General features: G+C 38.9%; 1 protein-coding gene across 1 annotated transcript; it reads right to left on the bottom strand.

Annotated features, from left to right (window-relative positions):
• Positions 1–7,776: 7,776 nt before the first annotated feature.
• On the bottom strand, positions 7,777–8,328 carry LOC142628830 (uncharacterized). The gene has a single exon (XM_075802868.1). It carries the CDS (start codon positions 8,326–8,328, stop codon positions 7,777–7,779), a length of 552 nt encoding a protein of 183 aa, XP_075658983.1.
• Between the last annotated feature and the right edge of the window lie 10,961 nt (positions 8,329–19,289).

Below are 19,289 nucleotides of genomic sequence, written 5' to 3'. Positions count from 1 at the left end.
CAGGGCAAAAAGTCCAGTCTGGCCATTCTATTTGCTCGCGGCTTGAACTCGTGACTCAGTCAAGTTGCGAGGCCAAGTCGCCACCCAGCTCTGTTTGGAAAAACCTGACTCTTCGCATTCCATTCTTACTCTAGTATAAATTCCCCTTATACCCACGAAATGTAGAGTGCTTCTAGAGAGAATTTTGAGAGAGAAACCCTAGAGAAAAACAAGATTGACTCATCCACAAGCTTCACATAGAGACTCTTCAAATTCCTATACTCTCTTCCTCTCCATTGTTACATCCTTGAGAGGTTCATTACCAAAACCTTTTCTCACCAAACCCATATCTGTGAGAAGGCTGTTTGGTGCTTTGGGAAGTAGTTAGGAAGGGACCAATTTCATATTGGTTGATGCTATGGGCTATAGCGGAATTCGGTAAGCTAAAGAAGAAATATGTTCGGCGCAACCTCATTGGAGTAGGAGCTTAGAGGGCTTAGGTACACTAGGTAGATTAGGCTTGGAGGGTCTTCTGCTATCCATACATTCTTTAGTGGATTATTGACCGCTTGGAGGGCGGCGAAGAGGTTTTACGCCGAAGGCTTCGGTTTCCTCTTTGATAACATATCGTTGTGTTGTCCTTGTGTTTGCATCTCTCTTCTCTTAATCTTTTCCATTTAATTTCTACTGTGGATGTGATTTTATTTGGTTTTAGATTATTTATCAATTTTGTTATAAGCTTGTGTTCATTTTCCGCACATACCTTGTTTGATATTAAGCTTGAATTGGTATTTTATAATTTGGGGGTCTAAACGTTCAAAGGTGTTTTACACGCTTTTTGAACTTTCACCAGGAATGAGGCTAAGGTTAAGGCCAACCTTCGCGCTGAGACTAGCAAGGCCTTGGGTACAGCTGAGAAGAAGAGTTAAGAGCTCACTAAGCGGACCTCTGAGGAGAGGGCGCAAAAGGGTGCTGAGGTCGGCTTGAAGAATGCCTAGGACCAGGCTGAGGACTAGCGCAAAAAGCTCTGTCACATAAGATAGAGCTGGCTACAGCGAAGTAGTAAGTCCTAGAGCTGAAGGCAGAGCTGGAGCAAGCCAAGGCAGCTGCTCGGATGGTCAAGGAAGCTGTAGAGGCCTCGAAGTAGGCTACGACCTTGGGGTACAAGAGACCGAGGTCCGTCTGGCAGAGGAGGCCTTCAACCTGGCAAAAGTCCCTATTGCCGCTGAGTGGAGGAAGGCTGAGAACGTCTACTACCCTCCAGACATTCATGAAGTTCCAGTTGCACTCCCACCTCTTGCTGCCTTTACACCAATCTCTTCTGAGCAACCCCTTATCACCCAGGCCTCTCTTCCTCCTCTCGAGGTCTCTAAAGGGCCTGACCAAGCTGGTGACCAAGGTCAGGGGGTTGAGGTGGCTAAGGATAAGGGCAAGGGCAAGGAGGTCAAGCCCCTATCAGAGACTAAGGCAAATAAGGCTAAGACCAAGGATGTCGCTTTTAAGGCCAAGGATGCTGCGTCTAAGGCAAAGGTGGCTGAGACCAAACCCAAGGAGGCTGATCCCAAGGCCGCTGACCCACCTATCTCTCAGCCGGGCGGCAAGGAAGACCCTCATTTCGGCCAAGGCTTAGTTTAGGATCTCTTGTATTTTTACTTTTTTATTTATTTATTTTTTACATGTAATCTTCCTTGGTCATGGCCATTTGCCAAGTTTGATGTGTATCCCCTTTTTTATTAATGAAAAGACTTGGATTTTTGTTCTATTGCAAGTGAACTTTGTCTTTCTTTTTTCCCCCTTTACAATATTCGCATCTAAGTAGCTATGATGGATGTTCCACCTTTGGCTGAGGAGTTAGGTTAATGGGACTTCTAAGGGTGAAAACCCATGTCTTGACAGAAGGCTAATCAGTAATGCATGGTTGTTAATTTAAATAAATCAAACCCATGTGAACAGTAAGGAGAATAACTATGGGTTGGTACTAAAAACTGCATAATCAACAGGAATGTTTAAGTCCTTAGGAACAAGCAAAACACTTAGTAGAAAGAAGGGGACATTTGGGGTCCCTTATATTAGGAGCTCCCTATAAGTGTAACTTTAGAGCCTTTTGACCAAAGCCCTAGGTGAGTCATTGTCTCCTGGTAATCATTGTTCTGTTTAACACTTAGTTAAATAATAATCAGTATTAATTTACCTAAGGTGTCAGACATGACCAAGGTTCTGTTTAACACTTAGTTAAATAATAGGCAGTATTAATTTACCCAAGGTATGTGGTCTGAGGAGCCAAGCATGACCAAAGTTCTATTTAACACTTAGTTAAATAATAGGCAGTACTAATTTATCCAAGGTATGTGGTCTGAGAAGCTAGGCATGACCAAGGTTCTGTTTAACACTTAATGAGATAACAAGAGGTATTAATTTACCCAAGTAATGTGGTCCGAGGAGCCAGGCATGACCAAGGTTCTATTTAACACTTAGTTAAATAATAAGCAGTATTAATTTACCCAAGGTATGTGGTTTGAGGAGCCAGACATGACTAATGTTCTGTTTAACTCTTAATGAGATAATAAGAGGTATTAATTTACCCAAGGTATGTGATCCGAGATGCCAGGCATGAACAAGGTTCTGTTTAACATTTAATAAGATAACAAAAGGTGTTAATTTACCCAAGGTATGTGGCCCAAGGAGCCAGGCATGACCAAGGTTCTATTTAACACTTAGTTAAATAATAAGCAGTATTAATTTACCCAAGGTATGTGGTCCGATAAGCCAGGCTTGACCAAGATTTTGTTTAACATTCATACAGGTAGTCATCGGGTCAAATAATATCATGAGTAAAAATATGGCAGAAATGCCTTGCATTAATAGTAATACCTTTGCAAGTTATTTACATTCTAGGGGCATGGTACAACTTTTTCATCTAGATCTTCCAGGAAGTATGCTCCTATACCAGCCACCAAGGTGATGCGGTATGGTCCTTCCCAATTGGGCCTTAACTTCCCCCATGCTGGGTTCTTTGTAGAGCCTAAAACCTTTCGCAATACCAAGTCTCTAGGAGTTAATGGCCTTAACTTCACATTTGAGTCATACCCCTACTCAAGCTTCTGCAGATAATTCGCCAACTAAACCATGGCAGTATCTCTTCGCTCTTCAATCAAATCCAACCTCTTCTCTAATAACCTGTCATTATTGTCTGTAGTAAACAAGCTCGTCCTTAACGTTGGTAATCCAATTTCCAGGGAAATTACAGCCTTGGCCCTATAAGTAAAAGAAAAGGGGGTTTCCCCCCTGGACCTAAAAGGGGTAGTTTGATATGTCCAAAGAACATGTGACAGCTCTTCCACCCATTTGCCCTTGGAATCACCCAACCTCTTTTTGAGCCTATTAACATTGACTTTATTCATTGCCTCGGCCTATCCATTTCTTTGAGGATAAGCCGGAGTTAAATATTTGTTCTTGATACCCATTTCACAACAATACCTCCTAAAAGCCTTGCTATCAAACTGAAGCCCATTGTCCGAGATGAGGGCGTGAGGAATCCTAAACCGCGTGACGATATTTTTCCACATAAATCTCTTAGCATCACATCTCTAATGCTTGCCAAGGGCTCGGCTTCAACCCATTTGGTAAAGTAATTAGTGCGACCAAGAGCCACCTTCTATTCCCCACTGCCTTGAGGAAAGGTCCTACGATATCCAAGCCCCATTGAGCAAAAGGTCAGGGACTAGACAGAGGGTTAAGTACATCTCCTGGCTAATGGATGTTCGGTGCAAATATTTAGCATTGGTCACACTTCTTCACGTATTCTTATGCCTCCCTTTGCATGTCTGGCCACTAATATCCTTGAGTGAGAGCCCTGTGAGACCCTACCTGCCTTCCGTATAGCTCCCACACATCCCCTCATGTAGCTCCTCTAAGAGTGGCTTTACCACCTCAGGGTAGACGCACAGCAAATATGGTCCAGAGAAAAAGCACTTGTATAACTTCTAATCTTCAGATAACCAAAACTGAGGAGCTCTTCTCCGTACTTTATCAGCTTTGCCCTTTTCCTCGGGCAAAATGTCGACCTTGAGAAATAGCACAATAGGATCCATCCAACTTGGCCCCACCCTCGTCAGGTGGATAAGGACGTTCTACTTTCTTGTCTTGGTCAGCTTGTACTGATCCTCAACCAGGATGATTCGAGATAAACTCTGTGCCGAGGAGGTTGCAAGGGTGGCGAGAGAGTCAGCATGCGTGTTTCTACTCCTTGGGATTTGTTGTAGGGAGAAGGATTCAACCCTGATTGCAAGTGCCTAACTTGATTCAAGTATTCCTACATTCTCGTGTCCCCGGCTTCCAGTTCTCCCTTTACTTAGCCTACATCCAACCTCGAATCTGAAAACATCTCCACTATTCTTCCTCCCATTTTCTAAACCATAGCCATTCAAACCAACAAAGCCTTGTACTCGGCCACATTGTTCGTGGCCGAGAAGTCTAGCCTTAAGGATTTCTCGATGGTGATCCTTTCAGGAGATACTACAACTAGCCCCACTCCTAATCCCCTTTGTTTTGTTGTGTCGTCAAAATACACCTTCCAAGATAGGGGTTCTGCCAAGGAGATCATCCCAACTGATTTTTCATCCATGTCCGGCCCTCCACCATTCTCCTCTAAGGATGGCTTAGCAAACTTGGCCACCAAATCTGCAAGAACTTAGCCCTTCATAGAAGTGCAGGGCATGTACTTGATATCAAAAGCTCCTATAATCGTTCCTCATTTTGCAATCCTCCCTATGTAATCAGCTTTTCGAAGCAGTGATCAAAGAGGGAGTTGGGTTAGAACCATAATAGTGTGGGCCTGGAAGTAGTGAGGGAGCTTCTGTGTAGCATGTACTATTCCCAAGATGGCCTTCTCGAATGGTAAGTAGCGAACCTCTACCTCATTTAGTGATTTGCTCACATAATAAACTGGTTTCTGTACCCCATTATCAACTCGTATCAACATTAGACTTACAGCAATGTAGGTGAACAGAACATCCTCCTCCTCGGGTTTGGACATAATAGATGGCCAAGAAAGATACTTCTTCAACTGCTGGAAGGCTGAGAAATATTCCTCTGACCATTCAAATCCCTTCCACTTATGCAACAACTTGAAGAAAGGCCTATACCTGTCTGCTAATCAGGAAATGAATCGGTTCAAGGTGGCAGTCATTCCAGTCAACTTCTAGACTTCTTTGGGATTTCGAAGAGGTTGTAGGTTGTTAATTGCCTTGATCTGGTTAGGGTCAACTTCAATTTTACGGTGGGTAACCATATAGCCCAGGAACTTGCCAGAGCCTATGCCAAAAGAACACTTGGCGACATTAAGGCGTAATTTGTGCTTTCTCAGTATTTCGAAGATATTCCCAAGGTCATCTATATGCTCGTACTCTGATTCACTCTTTACAACCATGTCGTCTATATACACCTTAATAGTTTTGCCCAACTGAGGCTCAATCATCTTGGTCATCATCCTTTGATAAGTAGACCCCGCATTTTTCAATCCAAAGGGCATTACCTTGTAGTGGTAATTCCCAGTGGGTGTGAGGAAAGCGGTCTTTTTCTGATCGTCCAGAGCTAAAGGTATCTGGTGGTAGCCTTGGAAGGCATCCAAAAAGCTCATCTGAGGATGACCAGTTGTTGCGTCCACCAATTGATCTATCCGAGGTAGGGGAAAGGGTCCTTTGGGCAAGCTTTGTTCAAATCTATAAAGTCAACACATACTCGCCACTTCCCAGTTTTCTTTCTCACCACCACTGTGTTGGCCAGCCACTCGTGGTAAAACACGTCCTTTATGGCCCTAGCTTTGTTTGAGCTTGAGTACTTTGCCCTTGACAACATTAGAATGTTCCTTAGATGAGTATCGAGGTGGTTGCCTCTTAGGGATGGTAGAGGGATTGATGTTTAAATGATGGCAAATGAAGTTCAAATCCACCCCAAGGGCTTCATAGGCACTCCATGCAAACACGTTAATAAGTCTTTTGAGAAAAACTATCAGCTCTTGGCTTTCCCGAGGAAGTAGCTGAACTCCGACTTGAAAGAACTTCTTCTCGTTGTTGCCAATGACAAATCTTTCTAATTGCTCACATTTTGCCCTTTCTCTCTCTACCTTCGTGGATTGCACTGGCACCTTTGATTGTTATAAGTTCGGCCCCGCGTAGGCTGAGGACTCACGCTCGGCTTGATCTCTAATTGTGGCCACCATGCATTGCCGAGCCATAGATTGGCTCCCTACCAACTCCCTAACCCGATCCCTAGACAGGTACTTCACCTTTAGGTGTAGGGTGGAAGGTACGGCTCCTATGGCATGAAGCCAAGGCCTTCCCACAATAGTAGTGTAGGGGGAGCAAGCATCTGAAGGAAAAATGCATGTGCGCAGCGGAAAAATAATGGATCTACTTCATTCATAAAAGTTAACATGTACTAAAAAAAAAGTTTCAGAACTTTAAGAACAAGAGAGTGTACCTTGGAGCGGTGAATTTCAAAACTGAAGATCAAAATCGCTTGGGAACACTTTCAATCTTCACTCTAATTCCACTAACGCCCAAGATGTGTGGTCTCTCAATTAGTTCCAAAGGGAGAATGTCAAAGTATCTAATACTTACATACACCACTTCACAATGATGTTCTTCCAAAAAACTCTACAGAAAATTCTGTATGTTTTCCTTTTGTGTCTAACTGATTATCTAATTGGGCTGGCCTTTTGGGCCTTTCCAATTAGGCTTAAGTGTGTGGCTTGGGGTGGGATCAAAAGGGACCAATAAGACACTAGCTCCAATGGGCCTTGGGCTTTTCTGTCAACTCTTGACAAGTCCAAAGTTACCATTAACTATATTTAATGCCACTATATAAATATAGTTGCACTCTAGGCCTTATCTATAAATTATATCCCAAGACTTTATTATACATGCAACCCCTTCATAAAATATTCGTAGTAACACAAAGTTATGAATGTAGACTACCACTTTGTAAATTACTATATCTTATCCTTAAGTACCCGGTTTAATCCTTTAAGTTATTTATCATATATTTATGAAATCTAATTTCATAAATATATACTCTAGTAACTATTTACTAAAGTAGTTAGGCCTAACATTCTGAATAACAAACCCATTAAACTTATCTCAAGGGAATATTTTGTATCTTCGTTAAGAGACTATGAATTCCATCTTGAGAATATATGTTTCATCAACATTAAATGTGGTTGCCCAACATACTAAGGTTTTGACTGTAACTCTAGATCTCACTCCTGGTATATCAAAACAACCTACACGTCATGATCAAGTCCATTATTCTCTCAGGATTAAGAGTTCATGCAAATATAAGTCGTGAGTTTGTTATTCATTTGACAGTCGTTAGAAGAATAATAAATCTCACACGGTCCAGTTCAATATGTTTTAACTCTTAAAACATATCAACATACCAACTAGAAATCTTTATTTCCATGATCAAGACAAATCATCTTAGTTGATATGTTATAGTCTTCGCAGATGAAATGCCCAATTTTCATCACCGACTACGAACTACATTTTGAGTTTACAAGGAACTTGTGATTTACATCTTCTGTGATTAAATCACATAAATCACATACAATACATCTCATGGACTATATGATAATGTCCCAATATTCATGTTACCATTATTTTTAGATAATAATAAAACAACTTTATTAAACACAACATTAAGTCATACATAATGTCATACATAATAAAATACATAACATCATACAATAGGATTTAAGGGCACAAATCCTAACAGCATCCACCACGATGAAGTTTACCTCTATGACCTCCGTCCCCATCTGAACAAGCATCCACGATGAAGTTTATCAGTAATCTCCATAGTTTCTTTCTCAAGATGCAAGATGTAGACAAATTCAAATGAAGTTAAACTATCATAAGCTGACTCTGCTTCTGCCTGATGTTCTCCATCAATTGCATTATCAGTTATATTTTGTACAACTTCAAGAGTTAGAGTAAACATCCTTAATAAGCTAGAAACTGATCTAAAATGTGGACTCCAACATGTTTCTACAGGTCGTTGTAAAGTGCCAATTTGATTAAGTCCACTTCCAATCTTAAGCTCTTCAAGATCAATCAAACATGTTATTTCATTAGCATTGGCAACTTTCAATTGCTCATTACGCTTGCATGAAGCATTAACAATTTTGATTAGAAAAAAAAGCAATGGAAGAAAAAACCCACTAATGGGGTTAACTTGTTTTGATGCTTTTACTAATGCCAATTGTAAGCGATGTGCAAAACAATGAATGAAGTAAGCATATGGGCAATCATTCAAAATCAAAGCTTGTAATCCATTCCACATACCTCGCATGTTGCTTACTCCATCATATCCTTGCCCTCAAATATTTTGTATATCTAATCAATGTTGAGATAACAAAGAATATATCCCTTTCTTTAGAGTCAAAGCCGCAGTGTCAACAACATGAATAAGCCCAAAAAAACGTTCTTTCACAAAGCCTTCTACATCAACATATCTAAAAACCACAGCCATTTGCTCTTTCATGGACTTATCATGAGCTTCATAAACCATTATGAAAAACTTTGCATTACCAATTTCTTCCTGAATGGCCTTCTTCACTTTAGCTAAGAAAATATGTAGAATTTCCTTTTGAATCTTAGGTGATGTGTAGGTTGCATTTTTGGGAGTTTTTTCTATTATTTTAGCAACCTCCTTATTCCAAAAAGTCACAATACCCAATGATTCAAAAAAGTTCCCATGATTTAATGAATTAAAACTTTCATCTTTACCTCTAAAAGCTATAGCTTGAAAGGCAAGATATCGGACAATAAAATTGAGGCCTTCAGTTGCAACCGATTATTTGCAATTTGTTCAGTAGTGAACTGATTAACTACCCTTTGTAAATGCTGCGATTGGTTCATCAAATCCTTACACATTTGCTCAACAACTCTATGAGCTGAATTATGATATTTTCCTATATGACCTTGAAAATAACAATCTTTGCATCCAACTTTTTCCCAATTTCTAAATCCACCAACAGTGAATGTATTTTGTCCCACGACCCCATTTGGACTATGAAAGACAAAACAAGGTAGACAATAAGCTGCATCTGTCGTAGGAAAATATTCAAGCCATGATTTATTATTTTCAAACCAAGAAGCTTGAAAGCTACGATTGTGCTTTCCACTTTTTTTGTTTTTCCTTAGAGGAGGTTGGTGCGGACCTTTTGTAATGTAAGCTCGTCGAATTTCATCACGTTGATTAACATGATATTCCCATATTTGTTTGCGTGTTCCAGGATCATAATCCAAAGAATCAAGATCAACTCTTTGAAATTGTGTTTGAGAGATTGGAACATTGACATTTTCTGGAATTGGGGAATGCACACTTTCTAGAATTGGAACATCCACATTTTCTAGAATTGGAATAGCAACATTAGTTGTTGGCAATCCCACGTTGACTTCAAAAGAACTTGAATCTTTTCTTTTGAAAAAATCAAGCATTGTAGTTGATTTTTTCATGATCTACAAATAAAATAAGAATCATATATATTAAATTTGTGTGACAATTTTCTTAAATTTGTGTGACAATTTTCTATATTATATGATTTGTTTGTTTTTTTTTTTTTTGTCTTTAGTCTGCCTTTATTTATCTTTGTCTTTGTGTTTTCTCCATTTTTCTGACATAGACCCACTAACCCAATCCCACTACGGCACTACTGACACTCTTTATTTATTCTACACAGGTAACACAGCACTGGCTGCACTGCTAATAAAAACTTTTGTTAACTTTTTTTTATTTTTTTTTATTTGTGACTTGTCCCTATTATGCCCAACTATCAGTCAACAAAGCACAAAGTTTGTGCTTTGTTGACTGGTAGTTGTGCCACAAACAAACAAACAGAAACAGTCAATGAGTCAAAAAAGGAAAGAAATATTATCTCTCTTATCTATATATAATACAAGAGACAGAGAGAGAGTCACAATTCACAAACACAGAGTGACAGTCACAAAGCCAAAAACCCAAAAAAAAAAAAAAACCACAAGCCGCAGCAGTGCACAGATTCAATTCTTGAAGGAGAAAGGATCATAGATTTAAGTACCTGAGATTGTGAAGGCTCAAGCCTCAAGCAACCGGCGGCGGTGACAGTTGAGGAGGGCTTGCAACTAGCATGATGATGGCGTGTCAGCGTCGACGTCGGCGTCGGCGTGGGTGGGTACTCAATGGCTCACTCAGCCTCGTCGCGTCGCACCTCTCTATCTCTCTGCCTCGTCACACTCGCGCCTCACTATCTCTCTGTTCTGTTTCGTTTCTTTTCTTTTCTTTTCCTTTGGCTTTCACTTTCTCCGTTAGGCGTTAGGTTTTCTGCTGAGTTTTTTTTTTCTTTTTTTTGGATTTACATGGGTCATGGCATGGGCTCTTGCCTCTGGGCTGGACAGCCGGGCTTGGAACTCTTGAATTTTAGGAGGGGGCCTGAGCAAAAAACTAAAGGGGGCCCAATTCTTTTTTTTTTTTGAAAAATTTAAGCTGCTAAAAAATTTTTTTTTTTGGGCCCAGGGGGGGCCCAGGCCCCTTTAGGCCCCCACCTGGGTTCGTCCCTGGCCTTGGCGTATATGCCTTGCTCCCTACGGAGGGTGTTTAATTCATGGTACTATATATTAAACTTCAAATGATGGATGAAGTGAGTTTTTACATTGAGAACAATCACGCTACCATGGAGTTACTTGGTGACTCACATAGAGTCTAGGCAATAGTGTACACTAGACTAAGGGTAATGTTAATCTTCCAACGGAGCTATGTCATTATTACTTAAATTCTAAGGGAAGAGCGGCAAGTTATTTTTGTTTGGTAGGAGTTACCATGATAGCATTAATAATGAGAATAGTTCTCGCCTGATCATAGTGATTGGTATGACCTCGCTACCAAGGAACATTAATTGAGGGATTGGGTTATTACACCTAAAATAATATGGTTTTAGGGTTCCATATTATATGGTTATAGATGCAAAATATAATGTCCTTGTAATTATGTTCATAGTCTCAAATTAAAGTTGTCATAATTTTTTGTTCTCTAGCTACTATTTTAATCGAATCACATTGACTAAGAAACAATTTTGGACATTGTGCTTAAAGGATCTGAAGTACATAAATATGTTTCGATTCAGCATTGCTTATGATGTAATCATAGTCTCATTAAGATGATAAAATGTTACATTGATTTCTATCTCAATTGTGCTACAACATGAGTTGCAAAAGTAAGCACTAGGTTTAGACTTTATATTAAGTCTAAATGAGATGCTTGGTATGAATCGTATTGAGTGCTAAGAAAATCTTAAGAAGTTCCAATTCTATATCATTTTACAAAAATATTTTCATCTTTAAATGAATTGGAATTCTTGGATGTAGAGTGATAGGCCAAACACGTATTGACCTCTTGTGATGAATTAACCAATTAATTAGTCAAGTGAATTAATTAGGTTCAATTACATGCAATGAGCATGGTAGCACAAACAAATCACCAAATAACTAAATATGCAGTGGAAATTAAATGACACAGTGATTTGTTTTCGAATGGGGAAAACCTACACGGCAAAATCCCTACCGGATGATTTTAAGGTCACCACTCCCGAGAATTCATTATTATCAAAACAAGCGGTTACAAGTAAAGGAATCTCAGTACCTTATACCAACCTACAGTTGAACCCCTACCCTAATACCCAATTGGACTTGTTCTGTAGTGACAATATCTTCCTGTATTGCACGACTCCCAATACATGACTAACCAATAGATATGCAGATCCCAATACGCGACTTGATCACCAACTTGAGGATGTTGGCTGCAAAGTTCTTCTTTTCATCACACGATGAAGATCATAAAGTTTCTTGGTCACAAAACCCTATGGTGTACAAACACAACAGCTTCTTCAAGAGAAAGAAGAACTAGGGCAAATATTGTCTTCGGTCACAATTTGCATGAACAAGACTTTGCTTAATACTTGCGCAACCCTAGACGGCTCTTAAAATTATCCTTATATATGTTTAGGGTTGTGAGAAAAGAAAGCCCAAACACATACTCACGGATTGGATGAAAAATAGTCCTGAAAAACTGAGTTTCATAAACCTCAATAGATACCTTAGCTATCGAGCTACTGTCGAGCCTCGGGCTGAATAGCTCTTTTAAACCTCGATTGATACTAGTTTTCGAGCTAGCTGTCGAAATTTAATAAACAACACTTTGTCACTTGATTCTTGGCCAGACTTGCATGGCTTTAACACTTGAACTTGAAATCTTGTTTCTTGAAGTTTAAACACATCCTAGATCTACCCATATACAAGTAAAGTGCGTTTTGTCAAAGGATTAGCCAATTACATAAAATGTTGACATGTTCCTAACATCAATCACATATGTCCTAACAATCTCCCCCTTTGGCAATCCATGACAAAACCACAACAAACAAATGAACATAAGAGAGGAGTCATAAATCACTCAACTCATATTCACTTGTTAAGTACAATAAAATCTATCCTAACACAAACTCTTGAAAAACTTTGCAAAAAGAGAGTTTATGGCAAGGAAGACTTTGACAACCTGTATTTTTGAAACACTTAAACAAAACTCATCAAGGCATCTTAGTGTGAGACAGAAATAAAAGATTGCATACAATAAATAAGAATCATATGTATAAAGAGAGAAAAGAAACAACACATGTAAAGATAGGTGAAAGAACTGTAATAACAACCTCAAATGTATATATCAATAAATACAAGGTTTGATATCATAGTATGATCACAAGATCTAAGGTACATGAACAATGTATCTAAAATAGAAAGAAAAAAAAATACAACGAAATCCTCAATTTTTGCCATAAGGGGCCAACATCCAAAGCAAATTAACATTTAATACATAGCCCAATCAAAAAGATTGACAAAAAAATAAGTTTTTCAACTCCCATTTGAAAAAATCCCAACTATGAACATAAAACCCCCAAAAACATAATCTAAGGATCAAAATCAATGAAAAGAGTTAAAGATTACCTTAGAGATGTTTATGGAATGTAAAACAATTGAAATTAGCTGGGTTTTGATGTTGAATCATTAAAATAAGAGTTTGGGAGAAGATGGGAGAAGTTTAAAACAAATGTCCCATGAAATGCCCTTTAAAAAGCTGATCTAGGAATCTTCGTGGGAAGTTTCACTGGTTACATACCCGCGAAATTTCGCTATTATCTCGCTAGTAAGTTTTACTCACGAAACAGTCGTGAAACTATTTGTCCAAAGTTGAAAAACTTTAGAATTGGACCCTTTAACTCGTGATTGAGCTTACATCACGAAAACACCCAGAAAACATGTTTCTCACACAAAAACAACTTGAAAAACTTTGAAAAAATGAGCGATACAAATCACTTCCAAAAAACAAACAAAAAGAACAAAAATCTTTTTGGTTTGATCCACATATGGTTGAGCACACACACATCACATTTGAACATGTACAAACACACAAATGAAATAGGCATTCATTGAACATTAGACTTGTGTGTTGTGTGTGTGTGTATCAAATGTGGAATAGCCCTTAGTCTAGAGTGAAGCTTCAATAATCAATTCAATCAAGTCATACACAACTAGTACTAAGTCAACTAGACTATCTCAATTATAGAAATGAACATTTGTGATCTCCCACAAGAAAATGATTACATATCTTTGAAGCTTTTCATTTGGCTTCTTTACAAATCATAACATTTGATCATTTTGAACAAAATACATCTCATTTTGAGATCGATGCCTAAAATTTTTATATTTCAACTTTATGAGTAAGCCTTTGGCTTTTTGAGGCACCATACATTTCAATACAAGTTGCTTTCCCTTTTTTCTAGTCAAATACTAGTATGTGCGACGGCTTTTGCAGCTCAATATCTCTTTTCATTTTGAGATTTACATTTGTTGAGCTCTTTAAGCAAAAACATAAAAACGTGGGAAAAGATATAGGCACAAGTCTATGCATGTATCAAGACCAACAAGACTATTGACTAATCATTCATAAAAAGCTTGAAGATCGATTTACAACAATCACACAGAGATTTGAAGATTTTTCCCACAAAGATAGATGTGCATACAAAACAAGCTAAGCTCGTAAATGCACTACGCTATTAGTACGAAAGTACTAGGCCAAACTCACATGTGATATACATAACCCAAACGATCAAATTTTTGAAGATTTTTCAATTTTTATGAGTTTTTGAATTTTTTCAACACACTAAAAAACATAGCAAGAAAAGTAAGATTAACAAAAAAAAACAATGCATATAAAGAGATGCATGATGCACAAATACATGACAATAAAGCATCTAATGCATGAAGGGTCCTACAAAGATCAAAAGAATTAGATCAAGGACCAAAGGAGCAAAAACTCAACCATAGGAACCCTTCCTCATCCAAACGGATGATTGTTTGGAATGAGTGTCTCATGAGAAGTGAGACGAGGGTTGGAAGAATGAGAACTGGAGATGCACATAGACAAGGAGGTAAGAACATTAAAAACTTTCTTCAACAACTTACCATTTTCCCCCAAAGCCAGCTTTGCTTTCATAGCACAACTTCCAAGAAGCTCAAGTTTCTCTTTTATTTTGATTCTTTTAAGAGCTTGAAACTTAGAGTAATGAGGTCTAAGATGACCAAAGCCACCACAATGGTGACAAACAATGGGGTTAGGTCCATTAGGATTTTTAGGGAGGGATCTAGAAACACGATTTTGTTCTCTTTTCAACTTAGGACATTGAGGTCTTATATGACCGATCACACCGCAATGGTGGCAAGTTGGGAAAAACTTAGATCCATCCAAAACCTTAGATTGAGACCTAAACGGAGGCTTTGGCTTAAGAGCCTTTCTCTCGACTTTTTGGTTTCTTTTATGTGGAGGAATGAACACCAATTTGTCTTTAGAAGTAGAACTCACACTAGGCACAAAATTGGGTACCACAACATGATTGCAGCAAATATTTTCATCATTTTTAGAAATAGGTTCAATAATTAAACACTTGGCATGCATCTTAAGAGATTCATTTTCACATTTTAGCTCATCAACTAGTTTGTTAGGCAAAACAAGTTTAGCATCCAAGTCCATATTCAAACATTCAGACTCTTTCAACTTTTCAAGAGAATTTTCAGCAAGCATTTTATACTTTTCAACCAATTTATTGGATTCATTGAGTTTAGCAATCAAATCATCCTTTTCACTAGTGAACTTGCTCAAATTCTCATGAAACTTCTTAACCTTTTTCTTCAAGAGTTTGACATTTGGAATATCAACAACAACACCCATAAATTCATGTAACATGTCATCACAATTTTGAGGATTAACACTCATAGAGGCATTTTCACAAACACATGGTATGTTACACTCAACAACATCCAAAGAAGCATACAAAACACTATCCATGGCAAAACACACAAAGGGGTCAAGAATCACACTTAGGTAATGAAACCATAACAAGTGCACCCGCTCTGATACCAATTGAAAGCTCGGATTTGTGTTAAAAACACAAGAGCTGTTTAGACCCCAAATTAAAAAATACGGCTCGGTTGATTTTACTCTAACTTAAACTAAGTGTGGAATAGAGTAAATGCGAGCGAACAAACAATACAACTACTCTAAACCATATTCATTAAAACACAACAGTAAAATGAAAGCTAAAAGAGTAGGGAAGAGAGATACAAACACAAGATAACACGCAAATGTGTTATCGAAAAGGAAATCGAAGAACTCGGAAAAACCTTTCTGCCGCCCTCCAAGCGGTAAATTGATCCACTAGAGAATAAAGTTGAAGTACACGAATAACAAAAGACCCTCCAAGCCTAGTCTACCCAATGTACTTGAGCCCTCCAAGCTCCTACTATCAACGGACTTCTCGGAGTCATGTCTTCTCTAGCTTTCCAGATCCTGCAATACTCCCAATTAAATCCACCAAGCCTCACCGGCTTCTTTTGGCAAATCCCCAAAGCTTCCTAAGCTCCAAAACACTCTCTACACTTTAAATAGGTGTGGGTTTTATTTGGGTACAAATCTCCTCTCAAGGTATGACAATGGGAGAGGGAAGGAGAAGAGGCTAGGATGATTTCTCACTAAGGATTAGTATCTCTCTCTCTAAAAGATGGGTGTGTGTGTTGTTGAAAACCTATCTAGGATTTTTCTCTCTGAATGGCCTCTCTTACTTTTGTGGGTAATGAGGGTATATATAGTATGGGTGAAGGGTAAGAAAGTCACACTTAAAAATCCTCCAGGCAGAGAGTTTCGCAGGTATCTCGCAGGAAGGCCTTACCCGCGAGACACTCGCAAAAACCTCCAAGCTTGCACGACTCTTCAGCTTCCAGCATGTGCTTCTCACGTGCCCTTTTCGCAGGATGGCTAGTCGCGAGCTAGTCGTGAAATGCATTGATCTTCAAATAAGCTTAAGTCTTCACCAACTTAATATTAAACCTAATACAATAGAATCCCACAAAAATACAAGGAAAAAAATTAAAGCAATTACAACACTTTTTGTCATGGAATAAAGCCAACATAAAACATAGTTGTAAATCCCAACATTACAAATCTTATGACCCAAACCTAACCCGATCCACTGTAAAACTCAACCCAACCCAAAACACAAACCCTAAAACCAACCCAACTAGGCGAGTTGGGTTGGATCAAGTCGATTTTGACAAGTTAGTTTCACACCCCTAGATAACTTTATAAATATCACATCGACCACCCATCACAGCGAAGCTCGCGCATGCCCCTGAAAGGCATGCACACATAGGTGTATATGCAAGCCTCGAAGCTCGAAAATGGGTAGACCTTTGGTGTGTGACTAGAAATGAGTCAATTTTAATTGAGTTATCAAAGGTAAATGAAGTCGCCACCAATCATTGGGTTTTTTCTAAGGTGTGATTGGTCACCTGACTCTATTTGATTTTATTACCAATCCTAGATTAAGAAAGAAGGTCGTTTTTCTTAATCAAATATGGATGGATAAAAAATCTTGATTCTTGAGTTTGGTAGTTTAGTTAAGTGTGGGGCAAGTGTTAGGCACCCTACAACACTTGTTCATAAACAGTCATTTGTTTTAGTAAAATCTTAATTTTTGGACATTGGCAATTAAAAACAAGTTATTGGCATTAGCTTTTGTGGATTTAATGGAATTGGGCTTTGAGGTATGCTTTTGGAAAGGGTGTGGTCTCGATCGATGCTTCCTTAGTATGTTTGGAATTGTTGCAAAATTTCCACGACGAAAATCTAGTAGCATTTCGCCTTATTTTTGTTGCAAAAATCTAGCAGCACTTCGACTCTAGTGCGTCATAGCATACAAAATACTATTCTCATCAAGCTTTCATTGTGAGAATACGGCAATGGAGGTGCCCCATTTTCATGGCGAAAATCTAGTAGAATTTTTCATTTGGTGTGCTATGGAGCACTAGCAGAGTTTCATGCTTGTGTATACAGCGCATGCCAACATGCTCATGCTAGGACAAGCCAAAGCCCCTTAAAGCATCAAGCATATTGATGTGTGTCTCTTACATAGGGAAACCAATGTCACTGAAGTGACATGGATCAAGACAATCACATCGCGGTGATCATCACGCACACCCATACTACAACAATTGCCTTGAACGCATACTGATACTATAAGGTCAAGAGCACTCATGACTAGAGAGGGTCGCTCTCCTAGCCATGAAAGTCCATCATACAAAGTGCACGATCACCCACATACAAGCATATATAGATATACATACATCATGCACAATACTATCACACAAAGTGAGAAAGTAAAGTAGACATTGCCAACATTCCAAAGGCATGCCCAACAAGGTACAGGAAATGTAAATCAGACATTGCCACACCTAAGGAATGCGGCCCAAGCAAAGTGTAGGAAAGATAAAAGATATAAGGAAAGGAAACTCTAATGCATGGTTCTAGAGAAAAGGCTAAGAGAAAGAGAGAAAACCACTCGGGGAGGCTAGGCCTCCTAATCTACTAAACATTGCCCTTTTTTGGGAAGTTGTACCCTCGCGCCAAGTGTCCTAACTCCAACCGTGTACATGTAATGACAAAGGAAACAAGCCAGCAGACAATCAAAGAAACAACTATAAAGAAAGCATGTAAAAGGACAAACTATCAAAGAGGGCCAAACGGGGCCAAACAAGCTTGTTATCAAACAAAAGGGGGTGTCCTAGGAGGACAAATGTAGGTTTGGATTGTGCCCATGGTTCCATGAGATTGGAGTATGGACGACACACATGCCATCAAGCAAAATTCCTAAAGGGACTTGGGGTCTCCTATATCAAGAACGGGTGTGAACTCGCATGATATCGTAGGAACTAGGCTTGATGACACAAGCACACATAAGGACTCATGCATGAACATGTAGGCAAGCATGCAAAGAAATAAAGAGAGCCAAATGGGGCCACAAAAGCAAGTAAGGCAAGCATAACATCGCACGAAGTGGAGAAAGGGTATGCATCAAGCAAACTAACATCACAGAGATGTGTTCTCACAAGTGGTTATATCCAAATAAGCCACAAGAGGTATGGTTGCAACCAAACAAGCAAGTGGCCCCAAAGACCAACAAGCACAAGCCCATAGAGGGCACAAAGCATGGCAAGAACCTAAATCTAGCCAAACAAACATGGATCTAAAGCAATGAAATAAGCAAGCAATTACATGCATAAAGGAAATGATCTAAACCCTTTGATGTAGGTCTAGGCATATCGATGTAGGCCTAGACCACAAGATCTAGATCTACGCCCTACCTAAGGGCCAAAACATAAGAAAAAAGCATTAAAAAAAAAATTAAAAAAAAGCTATAAAAGCACAAGGCATAGCAACCAACATGTAGATCTAAGCATAAGCATGGCAAGGAGCAAATGAACATATAGATCTAAGCATAAACATGACAAAAAGCACATGAACATATAGATCTAAGCATAAACATGTCAAAAAGCATATCAACATGTAGATCTAAGCATAAACATGTCAAAAAGCACCTAAGCATATAGATCTAGCGCAAACATGGTATTTAGGCATATCCTAGCCCAAGAAGGCTAGACCAACATCATCAAAGTAATAAAATATGTTAGCAAAACAAGGAGACATGCTAGAAAAGCTATAAAGCATGCTAAGAAGCAAGGTAAAGCAAGAGATATACCATGGAAAGCAATAAAGCATATTATAAAGCAAGATAAAGCAAAGGGCGTAGATAGTAGCTAAAAAGCTACATCTACACCCTTAAAACCTCAAATCCAAGGTCCTAAAACTAAGGAGAGGAAAAAGAGTGCAAGAAC

Source organism: Castanea sativa, chromosome 3 (genome assembly GCF_040712315.1).
Source record: "Castanea sativa cultivar Marrone di Chiusa Pesio chromosome 3, ASM4071231v1".
NCBI lineage: Eukaryota > Viridiplantae > Streptophyta > Magnoliopsida > Fagales > Fagaceae > Castanea > Castanea sativa.
The sequence above is the reverse complement of the archived record's forward strand: the minus strand, read 5'-3'. Positions and strand labels throughout refer to the sequence as shown.

Excerpts from the sequence above, each read along its gene's own strand:
- LOC142628830 (XM_075802868.1), bottom strand. The coding sequence starts at position 8,328 with ATGCGAGGTATGTGGAATGGATTACAAGCTTTGATTTTGAATGATTGC.